Source organism: Lithobates pipiens, unplaced genomic scaffold (genome assembly GCF_037356315.1).
Source record: "Lithobates pipiens isolate NorthernLeopardFrog02 unplaced genomic scaffold, aLitPip1_a1.2 Scaffold_22, whole genome shotgun sequence".
In the NCBI taxonomy this organism is placed as follows: Eukaryota; Metazoa; Chordata; class Amphibia; order Anura; family Ranidae; genus Lithobates; species Lithobates pipiens.
Genome location: NW_027507784.1, coordinates 332,286,019 through 332,304,293, shown reverse-complemented (window position 1 = coordinate 332,304,293; position 18,275 = coordinate 332,286,019). Strand labels below are relative to the sequence as shown.

General features: G+C 44.2%; 1 protein-coding gene across 2 annotated transcripts in view; it reads left to right on the top strand.

Annotated features, from left to right (window-relative positions):
• SMARCAL1 (SNF2 related chromatin remodeling annealing helicase 1) overlaps nucleotides 1-17,436 on the top strand; it is a 93,514-nt gene extending 76,078 nt beyond the window's left edge. For both annotated transcript variants that reach the window (XM_077449647.1, XM_077449648.1), the window contains exons 11-17: nucleotides 1,036-1,254; nucleotides 4,128-4,198; nucleotides 6,423-6,525; nucleotides 10,850-11,032; nucleotides 13,325-13,425; nucleotides 15,603-15,699; nucleotides 17,155-17,436. In XM_077449647.1, the coding sequence (XP_077305773.1) occupies nucleotides 1,036-1,254; nucleotides 4,128-4,198; nucleotides 6,423-6,525; nucleotides 10,850-11,032; nucleotides 13,325-13,425; nucleotides 15,603-15,699; nucleotides 17,155-17,322 (942 nt within the window). In that variant the 3' untranslated portion in view covers nucleotides 17,323-17,436. The remainder of the gene's footprint in view (nucleotides 1-1,035; nucleotides 1,255-4,127; nucleotides 4,199-6,422; nucleotides 6,526-10,849; nucleotides 11,033-13,324; nucleotides 13,426-15,602; nucleotides 15,700-17,154) is intronic.
• Nucleotides 17,437-18,275: the final 839 nt, after the last annotated feature.

Sequence of the window (18,275 nt, the reverse complement as noted above, 5' to 3'; positions counted from 1 at the left end):
ATTGCACAGAACGGTGCCGAGCCTCCTCCTCCCTGTCCAGGGCCCCCGTGGGGAAAACGCTTCCCATGGGAGCTCTAGTGTGTGCTCGCTCCTGAGCCCTGCTACTGCATCCATTGATGCAGACAGCGGGACTCGGACCCGCCCTCTGCTCCCTCATCACTAGCTTTTATTGACAGCAGTGGGAGCCAATGGCTCCATGAGACACAGAAGTGAGCTGATAGAAGAGCTGCAGACTTGCACAGTGCTGAATCAAATGAGGGCTCAAGCAAGTAAAAAAAAAAGGTTTGGGGTGAGGAGAGATACAGATGTCTACACATTTTTTTACTTTAATGCAAGGAATGTATTAAGGCAAACAAGGGTTTAGGCCAGAGATATGCAATTAGCAGACCTCCAGCTGTTGCAGAACTACAAGTCCCATGAGGCATGGCAAGACTCTGACAGTTACAAGTATGACACCCAGAGGCAGAGGCACGATGGGACTTGTAGTTTTGCAACAGCTGGAGGTCCACTAATTGCAGATCCCTGGTTTAGGCTTTAGAACCACTTTAAGAGAAAAGGCTTCTTTTTCCAGGTTCCCCCAGACCAATGTCAAGGGCTGTTTTTGCAGCCACTGACACCAATATCAAGGGCTATTTTTGCATCCACTGGCACCAATGCCAATGGCTATTATTGCATCTGTTCCGCTCTCTCCCTCCTCACAGGGCAGATTGATAGCGGTGGGAGCCATTGGCTCCTCCTGCTTATAATCAAATCCTATGACAAGGAAGCAGGAGCGGGACAAAGCCCCTCTGTCTGTATCTATGGGAGCAGGCAGTGGGGTTTGGGAGCAAGTGGGCACCAGAACCCCCCCGGAAGCAGCTTTCTGAGGCTGGTACTCGAAAGGCTAGAGGAGCCAGGAGTGCCAGCGGGGGGACCCGAGAAGAGGAGGATCTGGGCAGCTAAGTATAGCTGCCCAGAACAGGTAAGTATAACATGTTTGTTATTTAAAAAAAAAAATAAAGATTTAGAATCTCTTTAAGTGCTTTCATTTTTCAGATGCCATGGGGATGGGATTACTCCGGATCCTGCAATCTGGGAGAATTAAAGCTTCTGCTGGAGGAGTCATTAATGGTCAGAAGGCTGAAGTCAGATGTTCTGTCCCAGCTGCCGGCCAAACAGCGCAAAATGGTCGTTATTGCACCTGAAGGCATCAATGCCAAGACTAAGGCTGCACTCGCTGCAGCAGCTAAAGAGATGGCACAAGGCTTCAAGAGTGTAAGTTATGTAATGTCATGTAATATATACCTGAACAGCCACAAAGGATATAATAACCAATGGTCTTTGCAAAACCTGCTATCACCTTGTAAAAGTTGCAGTAATGTCATCACAGTGCTGTCCATAGCCTGTGCAGAGAGCAGAGCTGTGGGAGGGACCCAGCAGGCCCCACCCACTTCAGGCTGCCTGCAGAAAACTAGAGGGGGGGGGGGGCGGAGACAAGACCGGTCACCCTACAAAAGGAGAGAGAGCGCAGCAGTGAGCGGTCTTCATTACAGGCAGCGTCACACTGGATTTAGCACCAATATTTATATAAGAATGCACATTCTGCTTGTAGTTAGACACTGTTGGCTTATCCTGGAATCCAGCTGTAAAGGAAATCTGTACCGACAAAATAATGGAGGTTGCCAATACTGAAAATACGTGTTGCCTGGCTGTCGTACTGGTCTGCTAGCTCCAACGATTTGAGTCACTGATCAGGAAAAAAATTTCAGTGTTCTTACTATACTCTGACCTAACTTGTTGCTTGGATGAGTCTGACTATATTAAAGCTAAAGTCAGACAGCCAGGCAAATTGCATTTTCAACAGATTAGCAAAAGCATCCCATGTATTTTTGTCAGTACAGGTTTCCTGTAAAAGACATAAAATGTCATTCTAGATCAGGCATCACCAAAATTGGCGGCGGTGGTCCGGACCTGGCCTGAGCTACTGTCCCATCTAGACCGTGGTTTTGCTATATAGGAGCCTTTCTTCCTCCTGGCCTCCACCGCTATCTCAAGGCAGCACGGAGAGCGCTACGCAGAGAAAACGGAGGGCAGGAGCTGCATGAGTTAACTTTTAACTAGCAGGTGATTGCTTGCTAGGATGCCAGGCAGTCCTAGCAACCAATCACCAGCTTGTTAATGTGAAAAGTTAACCCTGGCAGCCTCTGCTCCCACCCTCCATCCACTGCTGCTGCGCCTCCCGCTTTCTGCCCTGTGTAAGGAAGCAGAGCATGGGCAAGCGGCCATGGCTATGAAGGGGGCAGTGCTGCGTGTGTGTTTTTTGGGGCAGGGGGGTGCAGAGCACATTATTGTGGTGGGAGCGAGGGTGTTGTGAAACAGAAGCAGTGCTGTGGTGGGAGAGTGATATGAAGGGGGAGGTGTAAAGGGAAACAGTGCTATGGGGGGGGGGATGATGATGTGAAGTGGGGCAAATGCTGGTGGGGAGAGGAGATGGGAGGGGGGGGGGGGCTTTGCTGTGGGGGGAGATCTAAAAGGGTGGCAAGTACTGTGGTGGAGAGAAATGTAAGGGGGGTGCAAATTTATTGTGTGGGAGGAGGGAGAGATGTAGAGGAGGGCAAGTACTGTGGGGGGAGAAGTGAAGGGGGCAGTGCTGTGGGTGGAGGGATCTGTATGGGGGAAGATGTGATTGGAAGTGGGGCAAGTGCTGTGGGGGAGATAAATGTAGGGGGGGGGGTGCAAACTTTGTTTGGGGGGGGGGGTGTAGAGGAGGGAAAGTACTGTGGGGGTGATAAGTGAAGGGGGGCAGTGCTGTGGGGAAGGGATCTGTATGAGGGAAGATGTGATCGGAAGTGGGGCAAGTGCTGTGGGGGAGATAAATGTAGGGGGGTGCAAACTTTGTGTGGGGGGGGGGGGTTGTAGAGAAGGGAAAGTACTGTGGGGGTGATAAGTGAAGGGGGGCAGTGCTGTGGGGGAAGGGATCTAAAAGGGGCAGCACTTTGAGGGAAGATATGATTGGAAATTGGAAGGGGGGGCAAGTGCTGTGGGGAGAAGTTGTTGTAAAGGAAGGCAAGTGCTGGTGGGGTGTAAAGGGGAGCAGTGCTGTGGGAGGGGGGAATCTGAAAGAGGGCTGTGGGGGGGGGTGACGTGAAGAGGGGGCAGTGCTGTGGGTGAGGGGGTCATGTAAAGGGGGCAAGTGCTGTGGGGGGGAGATACAGATGGGGTGGTGTGGGGGGGGGGATCGATGTGAAGTGGGGGGCTGTGATGTGTGGGGGACTGAGGACACTGATGTAAGAACAGGATTGTCATATAAAATGAGGGGGTATGATGAGAAGGATCTGAGACATCACAAAAACATGCATTTCGGTCCTCTGCTAGAAGAACATTTTTATTATCGGACCTCCATGAATTTATATTCAGTACCCCTGATCTAGACCAAACTTTTTTCTTTTAGTTTTGGATCTAGTAGGGAAGACCTTTGGAAAGATTTTTCCTTCCTGTCCCGTGGACAACATTATCACCCCGATAGAATGGAGATGCGGTCAAACTTCTGTCTCTGTCACTCTTGGAGATTTCCTCTTCCTGTTCTGGTGACATATTAAGCAATAAAAACTGATAGAGTTTCCAACACTCCCCCACTCTGTCTGTGTACTTCCGAGTGAGGGCTGTTTTCCCACACAGGTCTGCAGGATTCATGTCAGTTGGGAATCAGTGGGGTTGGTTTACTAAATGAAAATGGACTGTGCACTTTGCAATGTGAAGTTGCTCCAGAGCTTAGTAAATGAGGGAGAGCTCTGCTGACTTCCATCGTTCCAATCATGTGAAAGCAAAAATGTTTTTTGTTTTTTTGTTTTTTTTCCTTGCACATGATTGGATACTCTTTTTAAAGTAAAGCTTTACCTCATTTACTAAGCTCTGGAGCAACTGAACTTGCAGAGTGCACAGTCCATTTGCCTTTAGTAAATCAACCCCAGTGACTACACACAGTGAGTGCTCCCAATTTGACATCAGCGTGGGCACGGGTGGATGGCTCCAAACATAGCCAATGTGATTGGAGGTACCTTGAAGGTTTGACGTTCTATATACTGCATATTTATTTTAGTGCAAAAGTAATGTATTTGACCTTTTATACTTCTTTTTATCACCTACAGAAAGTACAAGAGAAAGAAGCTCTCCTCCTATTCTACAACAGAACGGCAGAAGCCAAAATCCGCTGTGTCATGTGGGTACCAGCACATTGCAGAGTCGTCCCGCACATATGTGGCTGTAAATTCAGCTTCTTCTGAACAATTGCAGCACACTTCCTTTGTTTGGTCATTTCTGTTTCGTAATCTCATAGCTGTATATCTACAGTGTGAGATCATCCCATCCCTGCTGCCTCTGACTGCTAGTCTCACCAGATTTGGAGTGGGGTTTGGTGATGTCAGTACTGTGCTGTTCACTGTTCTCCTTGCTGGAGAGGAAGCTGTACCTGAGGAGCTGCAGTGCAAGGATCTTCCTGCTTAATCTTCATTTTATTCTTTGGGTCTTTACTTCCTCCACCACTTTTGCTGCTTTTTGATTATGAGCACACCAGTCATCAGATCACCAGTCATAGGCAGGGCACTTCTGTCATGAGGAAGCAAAGCCCTGCCTCTCTACCAAGTTAGTTGTCCTAACACAGAGACAGGGTACATAACAAGGCATGCAGGGAGACTACAGGCAATACTGATGACTAGTCCTCTGTCCTATGCTTGCCGTTTTGTTTTTTTTTGGGGGGGGGGGGGTTTAACAAAGCTTGCACAGTTCAGGTCCTCTTTACCACTTGCCAACCAGTCACCGCAGTTCTACTATGGCAAGGCGGCTCAATTGCGCGAATCGCCGCACCGGTACAGCGCTTATTTTTAATAGATACAGCGGGCGCAGTGCCGGAGGCGTTAAGCGTGGCTGGTGGCCGCGATGTCCGCCGGCTACCTGCGATCGCTCCACAAAGAGGCAGAATGGAGATCTGTCAATGTAAACAGAGCAGATCCCCGTTCTGTCAGGGAAGTACAGTGTGATCGTCTGTTCCTACAGTGTGTTTCGTCTGATTAGGAACAGTGATCAATCTACTCCCAGTCAGTCAGTCCCCCCCCCCCCCCACAGTTAGAAACACCTCCCTAGGACACACTTAACCCCTAATCGCCCCCTAGTGTTAACCCCTTCCCTGCCAGTGTCATTTCTAAATTAATCAGTGCATTTTTATAGCACTGATCGCTGTAAAAATGTCACCAGTCCCAAAAAGTGTCCGATAAGTCCGCCGTAAACTTTACAGTCCCGCTAAAAAGTAACAAAAAAGTAGTAAAAAAAATAATAATATTATTAAAAATTCCATAAATCTATCCCCTATTTTGTAGACGCTATAACTTTTGCGCAAACCAATCAATAAACGGTTATTGCGATTTTTTTTTTTTTTTTTTTTTTATTTTACCAAAAATATGTAGAAGAATACATATTGGCCTACACTGATGAAGGAATTTGTTTTTTATAAGAACATTTGGGATATTTATTATAGCAAAAATTAAAAAAACATAAAAAAAAATATCAAAGTAATAAGTCCTGCGCAAATCGTGCCACTGAAAAAATGGATGATAAATATAAATGTGAAAAACAAAAGTCAATGAAAAAATCATATAAGTAAACACCCCAATAAGTGTAGGCGTATGGTGAAAGAACAGGACCAAGTGTTCCAAAAAATCAGGCTCCCAGAACTCTCACCTCAAAGATGGAATAATCAGGCAAAATGAAGATAATTCCAATAAACTTCTCCTTCACTTCTCTGTGCACAATGACCAAGTAGTATGAACTTCTGCCACTAGAGGGCCAATTCAACCTCTTGTATGTAATACTGCAGCACTTGTATTTTCCTTTTTTTCAAAATTTGTTCATAGCGCAAAAAATAGTAACCGCAGAGGTGATCAAATACCACCAAAAGAAAGCTCTATTTTTGGGTAAAAAAGGACATCAATTTTGTTTGGGTACGGCATCACACGACCACGCAATTGTCAGTTAAAGCGACGCAGTGCCGTATCGCTAAAAATGGCCTGGTCAGGAAGGGGGGGTAAATCCTTTCGGGGCTGAAGTGGTTAAATTATGACTTTAGGCAACAGAATTGGTGAGATAGCGGGAACAAGCGGAAATGATTCCTAATAAAATGCAGCTTTACTTTAAAAGTCTTTGCACCCAAACATTGTGTGTGGTGCAATAAAGTATTTTGCCCTTTACAGTATTACTGTAGAACATTCCTATAGGATATTTTTGTGCCGTATCAACAATTCATTTATGGGGAGGACTTACTGTTTCACCTTCGCAGCTAATCAGATTTGGGGATTGCTGAGTTACTAAAAGGAACAAATTAGCTGTGTGCCCTGCTGGGGTCCTTGAATGGTTTAATAAGCTAGCATCTGATTGGTCATTGTCTTTTCCAGAGAATACATCATGGATCTTCTAGAAAGCGGGAGAGAAAAGTTCTTGGTGTTCGCTCATCATAAGCTGATCCTGGACAGTGTTTGCGATGAACTGGGGAAAAAGGTAACAATTAAAGATCCACATTCAGAATGCTTAGGGCTGTACTGGCCGTAAAGCTGAACTCCAGGTTAAAGTGGAGGGCCACCCTGAAAAACAAAAATACATAAAAATTTAGCAAAAAATCAGAAAAAAAAAAATGAATTTTTTTTTTTTTTTTGAAAACTTACCAGAAATGCCTGTTGCTAGGCATATCGTCCTAATCTGCCTCTTCCTCCTCCGCGGTGATCTTCGGTCTTCTCTCCTCCTTGCGGCGTCTTCTGGGTAATGGGTCGCGCTGTGTGTTCTGGGAACTGTGTGTCCCGGGAAAAACAGCGCGCCCCATTCACAAAGCCCTGCTAGGCTCCACTGCCTGTTTCCCTTAGGCCGCGTACACACGGGCGGACTGTCTGACGGACTTGGTCCGCTGAAACGCGTTTCAGCGGACCAAGTCCGTCAGACAATCCGCTCGTGTGTGGGCTTCAGCGGACTTTTTCGGCGGACAGTCTGGCGGACTAAGTCTTTCGGAATTTCCGTAATATTGTCCGTCCAAACTTGGTTTCAGCGGACAGTCCGCTCGTGAGTAGGCAAGTTGGACGGACTAAGTATGGCGCATGCTCAGAAAGGATTTACACGGCGAAAGGTTGCATTGCAGTGTATTGAACATCGTATTTCTAGTCCCGTCGTACGTGCTGTACACGTCATCGCGCAAGCTTTCGGCGGACTGTCTGTTCATCGTGTGTGGTCAAGTCCGTTCATTCTAAAGTAGGACGGACTGTCTGTCAGATTGTCAGACGGACTTAGTTGGGCGGACAATCCTCTCGTGTGTACGCGGCCTTAGTTAAAATGGTGGCGCCGGGACCAGAGAGCCGAGGGACGGGTCAGCCTCGCGGGTGCCCCGGACAAGTAATTCAGCTTATTAAAAGTCAGCAGCTACAGTGTTTGCAGCTGCTGACTTTTAAAAAATTTTTTTTAAAGCTGGCCCTCCTCTTTAAGAACACAGATCATTTATATATAATGCCGGCCATACACGGTTCGAATTTCGAAAATCTTATCTAAGAATTTTCATACGAATTTCGCACCATTAGTGGGGCTGCAGCAACAGCCGATTTTCATGCGGAAATAAAATGTGAGGAATCGGACATGTTGGAAATTTTTTGAAAAACAAACGATTTTCTAATCAATGATGGGAGAATCGTGCGAGAAATGTAGTAAGAAAAGAAAATTTACGGAGATAAAAGAAAATTTAATGACAGAAAAGAAGATTCCCGGCCAAGAAAATTATTTTCTGTAACAACATGGAGGTGAAATTGAAGGTTTGGTCGGAAGAATTTCGAAAATCAATGGTGGCATCATCGGATCACAAAAAAAAAACCGAATTTTCTGATTTTGAAAAGAGAATTCTTTCGAAATTCGACCATGTATGGCCTGCATTAGTGAGCAGATTTATTTAGAATTTGGATTTCTGTCCATTCAGGACAAATTTTTTATTTATTTTTTTACTGCTGCAGTTCAGTAGCACCTACAGATCTTGTCCCTCCCCAGCCAGTGACTGGACAGTAAAAGGAGAAGCAGAACTCATCTCCCCTCCTATATCAGTATGTTGGCAACTGATCGGCTCCTTGTGCTGCTTCTCCCTCCCGTGTTCTGAGCTCTTCTGTACAGGGCATTGAAAAAGACCAATACCAGGACAAATTCGGGTGCTTATGGTGCTTGCATTTATACAATACTCTTATGCCCCATACACACACGCACAGAAAATGTGAGATCGGATCTTGTTGTCAGAAAATCCTATTGTGTGTGGACTCCATCTGACTTTTTCCAATCGGATTTTCCGACGCACAATGTTTGAGAGCTGGATCTAAAATTTTCCGACAACAAAATCCGATCGTTTAAATTCCGATCGTGTGTAGACAATTCCGACGGACAAAGTGCCACGCACGCTCAGAATAGACTAAGAGACGAAAGCTATTGGCTACTGGCCTCTTTATAGTCCCATCGTACGTGTTATACGTCGCTGCGTTCTGAACGATCGGATTTTCCGACAACTTTGTGAGACCGTATGTATGCAAGACAAGTTTGGGCCAAAATCCGTCAGAAAAAATACGACGGATTTTGTTTTCTGAATGTCCAACCGTGTGTATGGGGCATAAGTGATGCATTTATGAATACAGAGCTACATTAATTTTTTAAGTCTTTTTTTGATGTGCCTTGAGTTTATGTTTAAATACACGATCGGTTCTAAATCTATATATCTTAAATTCAGTATTCACTTTACACTTTTATCTGTTACCGTTTCAAAATTTTTTGTTAAATTGGATATTTCACCCCATATGGGTCTGCTGCCAGAATTTTACTTTTGAACCCTTGCCTAAAAGGGCACTGACGGGTTTTTTTTATATATATTTTTTTTTTTTTTTTTTTACCTTTCCTTTCTTTTTCCTTTTCTTTTCTTGTCCTTTTCTGATTCTTTTCTTATTCTTATTTTTTTTTCTTTCCTTTCCTTTCCCTTTCTCTTTTGTTTTTCTTTTCCTTTCTATTCCGTTTCTTTTACCTTTCTTTTCTTTTCTTGTTCTTCTCGTACTATTATTTTTTATTTTCAGAAAATTTAAAACACGTGCTAAATGTCACATAGAATGCTAATCTGCCCTACATCCCTTAAATCTAGAAATGGAATGGTGGATTTCCTCCTGGAGGGGGACTTTAAATTAGAGCAGATAGCTAATGCAAGGTGAAAAGAGTATAAAAAAATGTAAACCTTTAATGTAGATTATTTAAAATATACAGCACGTTCAAAATGATAAATTAAATACAAAAATGTCATAGAATGAATTATCTAGAAGCTTGATTAATACAAGTACAGCTACAGTGTACAGGTACAGACAATTGCAGAGAATCTGTTGAGGCTAAATTGAGCAACAGCGGTACCCAACGCGTTTCGAGATTAGCACAAATGAATTTCTCTTCATCAGGGGTATATGTGATTCATCACAAAAAACAAGTCTGCAAGTCAAAAGGTATACATAAATACAGTAATATAGACCATATAAGATCCAAAATACAATTGACTATAGAGCACTTGAAATAAAGTACTTCAAAAACTGACCGTACAAACTGTATAGGCCAGTGATGGCGAACCTTGGCACCCCAGATGTTTCTGAACTACATTTCCCATGATGCTCAACTACACTGCAGAATGCATGAGCATCATGGGGAAATGTAGTTCCCAAAACATCTGGGGTGCCAAGGTTCGCCATCACTGGTATAGGCTGTGCGCATTGTCATTTTTCTTCCTTTCCTTTTTCTTTTCTTATTTCCTTTCTTTTCTTGTTCTTTTCTGATTATTATTATTTTTTTTTTCTTTTTGTTCCTTTTTCCCCCCCTTTTCTTTTATTTTTTTCCCCTTTCTTTTCTTCTTCTTTTTATTTCCTTTTTATTTTACTTTTCCTTTCCCTTTTCCCTTCTCGTTCCCTTTTTCCTTTTTCTTTTTTCCTTTTTCCTTTTCCTGAGCCCTTTCCTTCCATAACTAGTGACAAACTTGAAGTTCATGTCAGTTGTTATAAAAAAAAATTTTTTAAAAGAGAAGTATTTTTTTTTTGTTTTGTTTTTATTCATATTTACCTAGGTGGATGCTACCCCGGCACCTCTACACTGAAAACCGAGCAATCGAACACTGCCGATCGCTCGGTTCTCATAGCTCCCCGAGCAGAGAGATGGTGACTATCAGTCACAGCTCTCTGCTCTGCACCCTCCTCGCTCACTTGAGCGCTGGGTTGTGGAGGGGGCAGGGGCGGCTGGCTCAGGCTCTCCCAGCCGGGTGTCGGTCCAGGCATATGGGCGGATCCCAACTCTGTGGTCGTGATGACGCCGAGCCTGGACCGACTCTGTGATGTCAGCAGAGAGTGGACTGCTGAAAACAGCTCACGGGAGTGCAAAACGCAAACTGCACTCCTGTGATCCATAGAAGTACATCCAACAGTGCTACCTTAGGAAGCAACTTCCGAAGGGGGGGCTCTCGCTAGAGAGGAGGAGCTAGAAGCACCAACAGGGGACCCCAGAAGAGGAGGTTCGGGTCCGCTCAGTGCAATTCCACCTGTTTGGGTTTTTTTTTTAAACATTTTTGCATGCACAATCACGTTAGGGTTAATACAGGCCCTGAAGAGGCCACATATTGCTTCCCAACTGCCTGTCAACCACTCTCTGCAAAACTATCTACTGCGGATTGCCTTTCAGAGGGGTGGCAATGGCTACTGCCAATGTAAACTAGGCCTAAGCCATAGTGACTATTCTGGAATTCTAGTTTCCTTCAGCTTTATTTTATAAACATGTAAATGTATTTCTCATCTTACAGAATGTGGGTTTCATTCGCATTGATGGTAACACCGCATCGGCCGACCGCCAGTCACTCTGCCAGAAGTTCCAGTTCTCTGACAAGTTGAGTGTTGCTGTTTTATCCATTACGGCTGCCAACATGGGCCTGACCCTGTCCTCTGCTGACCTGGTGGTGTTTGCTGAGTTATTCTGGAACCCAGGGGTAAGTAACCTGTGTTTATTTTTTAATTTTTTTTTTTAAAGCAAAATATTTGCCAAAACTAAAAAAAAAACTCATTAAAAGATATAATTAAAAAAAAAAACACTTTTTTTGCAATAGTCCACCTTAAAGGGGTTGTAAAGGTTGGTGTTTTTTCACCTTTATGCATCCTATGCATTTTTATTTGTAAAACTTTATGATTTGCAAAAAATTTAAAAACCATTTTATCATTTTCCTTCCACTTCACAATTATGTGCCATTTTGTGTTGGTCTATCACAGGAGTCTCCAAACTTTCTAAACAAAGGGCTATTTTTTTGGTCCGTCAGACTTTGGGGGGGAGTGGGGGGGGGGGGGTTGTTGAGGGTGGACGGGGGGGGTTATTGGTGGACTACGGTGGTGGAAATTTTCCTGCCATCAGCGGGAGTAAAAATCACCACTTTTGTTATTAGGGGGAGGAATTATGCCCCATTGTTGATGTCAGTTGGCAGAAAAGTGTCTCATATCAGTGGGAGGAGTAGTGTCCCAAGGGCTGGATAAAGGCAAAGGACCACATCTGGCCCCGGGCCGCAGTTTGGAGACCACTGGTCTATCACATAAAATCCCAATAAAATACATTAATGTTTTTGGTTGTAACATGACAAAAATGTGGAAAATGTCAAGGGGTATGAATACTTTTTAAGGCACTGCAGTGGGGGTGGTGTAAAGGTGGCAGAGGACACTGGTGTGTGTGTGGTGGGGGGGGGGGGTGATGTAAATTGGTCAAAGGACACTTCTGTGTGTGTGTGTGGGGGGGGGGGGGGGTGGATGATGTGAAGAGGGCAGAGGACACTGCTTTGAGGGGGTGTGAAGGGGGCAGAGGACACTGCTGTGAGGGGGTGTGAAGGGGGCAGAGGACACTGCTGTGAAGGGGGCAGAGGACACTGCTGGGGAGGGGTGATGATATAAAGAGGGCAGAGGACACTGCTGTGTGGGGGGTGATGATGTGAAGAGGGCAGAGGACACTGCTGTGTGGGGGGGGTGATGATATAAAGAGGGCAGAGGACACTTGTGTGGGGGGGGGTGATGATGTGAAGAGGGCAGAGGATGTTGCTGTGGGGATGGGGAGGGTGATGTAAAAGGGGCAGGGGACGCTGCTTGGGGGGGGGGAGAGGGGGGCAAGGGAGGACTGTGGGGAGTGATGTGGAATGGGGCACTGGAAGAGGACAGTGCTGTGGGGGTGGTGATGTGAAGAGGTTGGTTATGTGAAGAGGTTGGTGATGTGAAGGGGTTCCGACCATTACTGTGAAGGTGCAGAGGACACTGATGTAAGAACGGGATTGCGATATATTGCGATATAAGGGGGGGGGGGGGGGGCTGTGATGTGAAGGACCTGAGTGATTGTAGGAACATGAGATTCGGGCCTCCGTGAATTTTAATTCATTACTCCCATTTCTAATAGGTTTACACTCACTTTAATACGATAATTAAAATGTAGCGAAATGGGAAACTTTTGTATTATAATTCCTAGTGTGTACTTACAGAATACAGGATGTACTTTTCCTTGAGTTTGTGTTCTCTGAATTGCTGTAAGATTGCACATATGTCAGGGGTGGAGGAATATGGCAAATCGGTGTGGAGGCTTCTTGTTTATTACAGGTACTTCTTCCTTCCAGGAATCTTTTCTGTTCTGAATGTCTAAATCTATCCTTGTACGTTCTGAGCTTAGTGCTCAATCAGCCTCATGGCGCTGAAAATTAGGACTTGCGGCTCTTAATCTTCTCTTGAGGTGCTCAGATTGTTATGAAGTGCCGGGCTCCTGGAAATCTGGTCTGAATTGCCATTAAGCATCAAGTAGCTTTCAAAGAATAGCCGCTTTCAGACCGTCCTGCAGTTCTTAAAATTCAACTCGGATTTTTAAGAAGAAAAAAATCAGCATACGCATGATTGCAGTGATTATGTAGTGTAACATTTTAATCGCTTGGCTCCATTCAAACTTCTCAATTCTTAAACCGCGGGCAGAATCGCCACAATTCCAAATCACGTGCCAATCGCTGCACAACAAGCTTCAGAATCGCATTCCATTTGGGGTGCCATTAAAGGATGGTCACCCTAAACATAATGCGATTCTGCCACGATTGTCACATGGCAATCACTGAAAACCACACCTTTAAAAATTGCATGAAGCTTGAGGCCTGAAAAGGAGCAGGAGCTTCATTTCATTTTTTTTGATTAATTTTATTGTTGTTTCTTCCATCAATGGTAATAGTTGTGTTTTGAGTTCTGATCTTAGGCTGGTGTGCCACGACTCTTTCCAGGTTCTTATTCAAGCAGAAGATCGCGTCCACCGAATAGGACAGACAAGCTCGGTGAACATTCACTACCTGGTGGCTAAAGGAACAGCCGATGACTATTTGTGGTAAGAGATACCTACCTGTGTGGATGAGTCCTTCAAACACTTGAATTTCTAAATGTAAAGAGTGTACCTGTAACCTATGTACCAGAGGAGAGCCAATTTTGTTCTGATCTAGTGACACCATTGCAGCATGAATGCTAAAAATGAGCCCATTTGTTTTACTTGACCACTTGCCGACTGCTATACGTGTGTGTGTGTGCGCGTGTGTGTGTATGTGTGTGTATATGTATATATATATATATATATATATATATATATATATATAGCAGTTTACCAGGGTTCGGGCTGAAGCTATCAGCCCTAACCCCAGTATATATTTTTTTCAACTGCCGGCTGGCTTTCTCATGAAAGAGGTACAAACAGTGGCGGCCCGTGCACTGTGAGCGCCGCCCCCCCCCCATCCATGCGCCGGCCCCTTTCAGGGCGCCAGACGCATGGATTCCTATGGCGGGGGTGGTACTTTTTGAAGCATCTGATTAGAGCTAAATCCTTTAATAAGCTTCAAAATTAAATGGGGTAGACCTGGGGGGGGGGGGGGGGTGCGGGGGCACAAGTGGCTGCGTTTGATGGGCACAAGTGGCTGCGTTTGATGGGCACAGTGGCTGCGTTTGATGGGCACAGTGGCTGCGTTTGATGGGCACAGTGGCTGCATATGATGGGCACAAGTGGCTGCATTTGATGGGCTCAGTGAGGCTGCAATTGATGGGGGGGGGGGGGGGGGTCAGTATTTTTCAGTTTGCGACCCCCCCCCCCCCCCCCCCCCCGCAAAAAAAAATTTGAGCACCAGCCGCTACTTGGTACAAGTAGCTCATTAGCTGCTGGATCTCTTTCAGAAGAAGCGGGAGGGGACATTCATTCCCTCCCGCCATTTACCGGTGTCTGTCTGGCTTATCGTTTTTACCGGCGTGCCCGAGAAACACTCCAACAGTGCAGTCGGCTAGTCACAGAGGCGAACAGAGACCAGAGTATCTCTGATCGCCTCTATGGCCTTGGAGGACCGGACCAACGTCATGGCGTCACTACCGGTCTAGGGCAAAAGTAAACACTTATTATTATTTTTATTTTATTTTACAAAATATGTAATAAAAGGTGAAAAATATATATATATTATTTAATCTTTTGTTTTAAAAGGTAAAGAAGAGATTTGTGGTCTTTTTGACCCCAGATCTCTCCCTAAAGATCACCTGTCATCCTCATTTCTATTTACATTCCTTGTAATATGAATAAAAGTGGTAAAAAAAAAGAGGGACAGTGTAAATATTTAAAAAAATAAGAAAAAATATAAGGCACTACCATCCCTCCGTGCACAACTTACGTGTGCGTTTGCTTCTGCTAGCGTGCACGCATATGTAAACTGTGTTTGCACCGTACTTGCAAGGTATCGCAGCGATCGTTAAAGCAAGAGCAGTAATTCTAGCACTGGACCTCCTCTGTAGCTCTAAACATGTAACCTGTAAACATTTTTAAAGCATTGCCTATGGGGATTTTTAAGTAGTTTGTCATCATTCCACAAGTTTGCGCTTTTTTTAAAGTGAGACATGTTGGGTACAGTATCTATTTAATCAGAATAACATCATCTTTCATATTTTACAAATAATTTGGGTATATATTGTGTTTTATTTTTTTCTAATTCATTAAATTGAATTTTTCCCCAAAAATTGCGTTTAAAAGACTGCTGCGCGATTACAGTGTGACATAAAAATTGCAATAAACGCCATTTGATTCCCTAGGGCAGTGATGGCGAACCTTGGCACCCCAGATGTTTTGGAACTACATTTCCCATGATGCTCCACTACACTGCAGAGTGCATGAGCATCATGGGAAATGTAGTTCCAAAACATCTGGGGTGCCAAGGTTCGCCATCACTGCCCTAGGGTCTCTGCTAAAAAAAAAAAAATATATATATATATATATATATATATATATATATATATATATATATATATATATATATATATAGTAATCATTTTCTAGCAAAAAAAATACTGATTTAAATGTAAACTTGTAAACATAAAGTAATTGGTTAATTTCTAGATGTAAAGTGTACCTGTAACCTATGTATGTACTGGGAGGGAACCCAATCTATTCTGATTTTGTGACATCACTGCTGCATGAATACTTAAAATGAGCCCAATTGACTTGCAAAAAAGAAAAACTGAATTTATGTTCCTCTCTATCAGGCCGATGATTCAGGAGAAGATCCGGATTCTGGGCCAGGCCGGGCTGTCTGAGGCCAACTTTTCCGAAACGACGGAATCTGCTAACTATATTTATAAGGTGAGATGTCATCTGTGAAATGTGACAATTTATAGGTCATGGCTGTAAGCAAGAATTTCCTTTCCATTATTGGCAGCAATATTACCTTTATGGAGTGGCTGTAAACCTCTGAAATAAAAGTGTATCCTTCTGTAGGGGGTACTTGCTTCAATCCAAAGCACATAGTGTGGATCCTATCTGCTCTCTCCTCCCTCTGCTATCTGCATGAGTCCAAGGTTATGGCCACACCACAGAATCCCTGGGGATGACCTTGCCCCCTCCTCATGCACACAGCATGTGATTGACAGCCTCGGCTGTGCGTGTTTCTCTGAGACTTAGTACCGGAGGGGTGGGGGGGGGGGGGTTTCATTCCTTCAACTCAGGTCTCAGATTACACTTGGGTCTCTACTGTATGCTGTGCAGTGTTTGGCATCAGATCCCTACCCCCTGCCTTCTGGAGCTCAGAAATGCTGTGGAAATTTGTGCTGGGGCTGCAGATAAACAGCAGACAAGACTAGCAGGTGAGGATGGAGTTTATTATTTAAAAAAAATGTTAGTAACCCTTTAAAATAAAAATTATCCCATGAGTAAGCTCTGATAGGAGTGAAACGTGTTAGGGATTGCACATATCAGGTGTAATTTTCTGTACTATGGAAAGTCTAAATAAACTGGACTGAAGGCTTTTTCCTATGGTGAGCGGCATCCTTTTTCTTTGGAAAATTAGAGTGTAAAATAAAATAAAAAAAGTTCTTGCTGCAATACTCACCTTATCTCTGGGGTAGTACTTCTTTTCCATCACTAGGTATCACCATTCCTCCAGGTTGAATAACTCCAAAGGCCCATACTCACGATCGGACTTTTTGACAACAAACATGCAAATTAGCTATTTTAAGGCAACATCCGACCGTGTGCACGCTCCATCGGACAAACTTTTTCGGTTTTCATCTGACTTTTGTTGGCTGTGCGAACGGACAAACTTTTCGACAACATAAGTCCGATGGAGCAAAGTCCAATCGTGCGTACAGAAAACCATCGGTCTTTACAAACGCGCATGCTCAGAACCAATGCAAAAGATCAGACAACAATACAGAAGTTGACCAAAGGTGGCGGTAAAGAGCAGAAAAACCACGTGACTTGGTGAAAGTTGGCTGAAAAAGTGCGATCGTGCGTATGCAATACAAGTTCAGGGCCAACGCCCTTTGTACAAAGTTTGTATAAAGTCCGATCGTGTGTATGAGGCTTCAGCCTAATTTAACCCACTTCTGTGAGTCTATGGTGCCATAGACCCTCCCCATGGCCTGGGGGGGGGGGGTTAGATTTGTCATCAACCTTTCCAGTCTAGGCTCAAAGGAAGTGGTGTTGGGCTTTAAAGTGGACCTGTTGCTTTGCACAGCCCAGATTCCAGAAGGAAAAAGGAGAACATTGAGAAGATAGAACTTATCGGAGTTTGTTGAGCTTTATTTTTCTCTTGCACAGGACCCGAAGCAGCAGACCATCTACGACCTGTTCCAGCGCTCTTTCTCGCAGGACGGAGGGACGGACGATTTGGACGAGTCGCTCTTACTGGAGGCGTGTGAGGAAGTGGATTCGGAAGGCCAGTGTGAAAGTGCGCCCAAAAAAAGGAAGATTGAAGATGACTTCTGATGCCGTCTGAGCTCAGCTGTAATATTCCTGTACAGTATTGTTTGTAAGAATGTTTTTTTATTATAGAATATTTTTCTAATATGTTAGAATTAAAGCTGAAGTTTCCTCCGCTTATACTTTGCCTTCCCTGGTTCCTTCTTTTCTCCTTAACAACATACTAATGAGATTTTTAAAATAAAACCTTTACGTTTTTATTACATATCTTATTATAGACCCAGTGATGACATCATCTCTGTGCTTCCCTATGCAATGCTGGAAGATCATGGGGGGGGGGGTTCTGGCAGGGTGCTGTACATCGCGTCCTGAAAATATCACAGCTTCCTGCCTCAGTACTTCTCCCATGAGTCCTCAGTCCTCATGCAAGCAGTGGGCTGGCTTTTGGGAGCAGTTATCCAAATATCAAAATACCTTGATGGGTGGATAGCAGTCTGGAGAAGTGAAACAAACAGGAGAACTGTTTGAGGACCATTCACACTAATGTGGATAAAAGGATAGTTATGCACTGCCATCTAGTGGTAAGTGAATAGAAACGCACACAATGATTGTGACACTAATGATGTGCAAATTAACCACTTGCTTACTGGGCACTTAAACCCCCCTCAGTCCCAGACCAATTTTCAGCTTTCAGCGCTGATGCACTTTGAATGACAATTGCGCGGGCATACAACACTGTACCCAAATGAAATTTCTATCATTTTTTTCCCACAAATAGAACTTTCTTTTGGTGGTATTTAGTTACAGCTCGGAGTTTTATTTTTTGCTAAACAAACAAAAAAAGATGCAAAAAAAAAAAAAAAAAAATCATGTTTTAATAGTTTGTTATAAAATTTTGCAAACAGGTCATTTTTCTCCTTCATTGAAGTGCGCTGATAAGGCGGCACTGATAGGCTGCATTGGTGGGCACTGATAGGCTGCATTGGTGGGCACTGATGGGCTGCATTGGTGGGCACTGA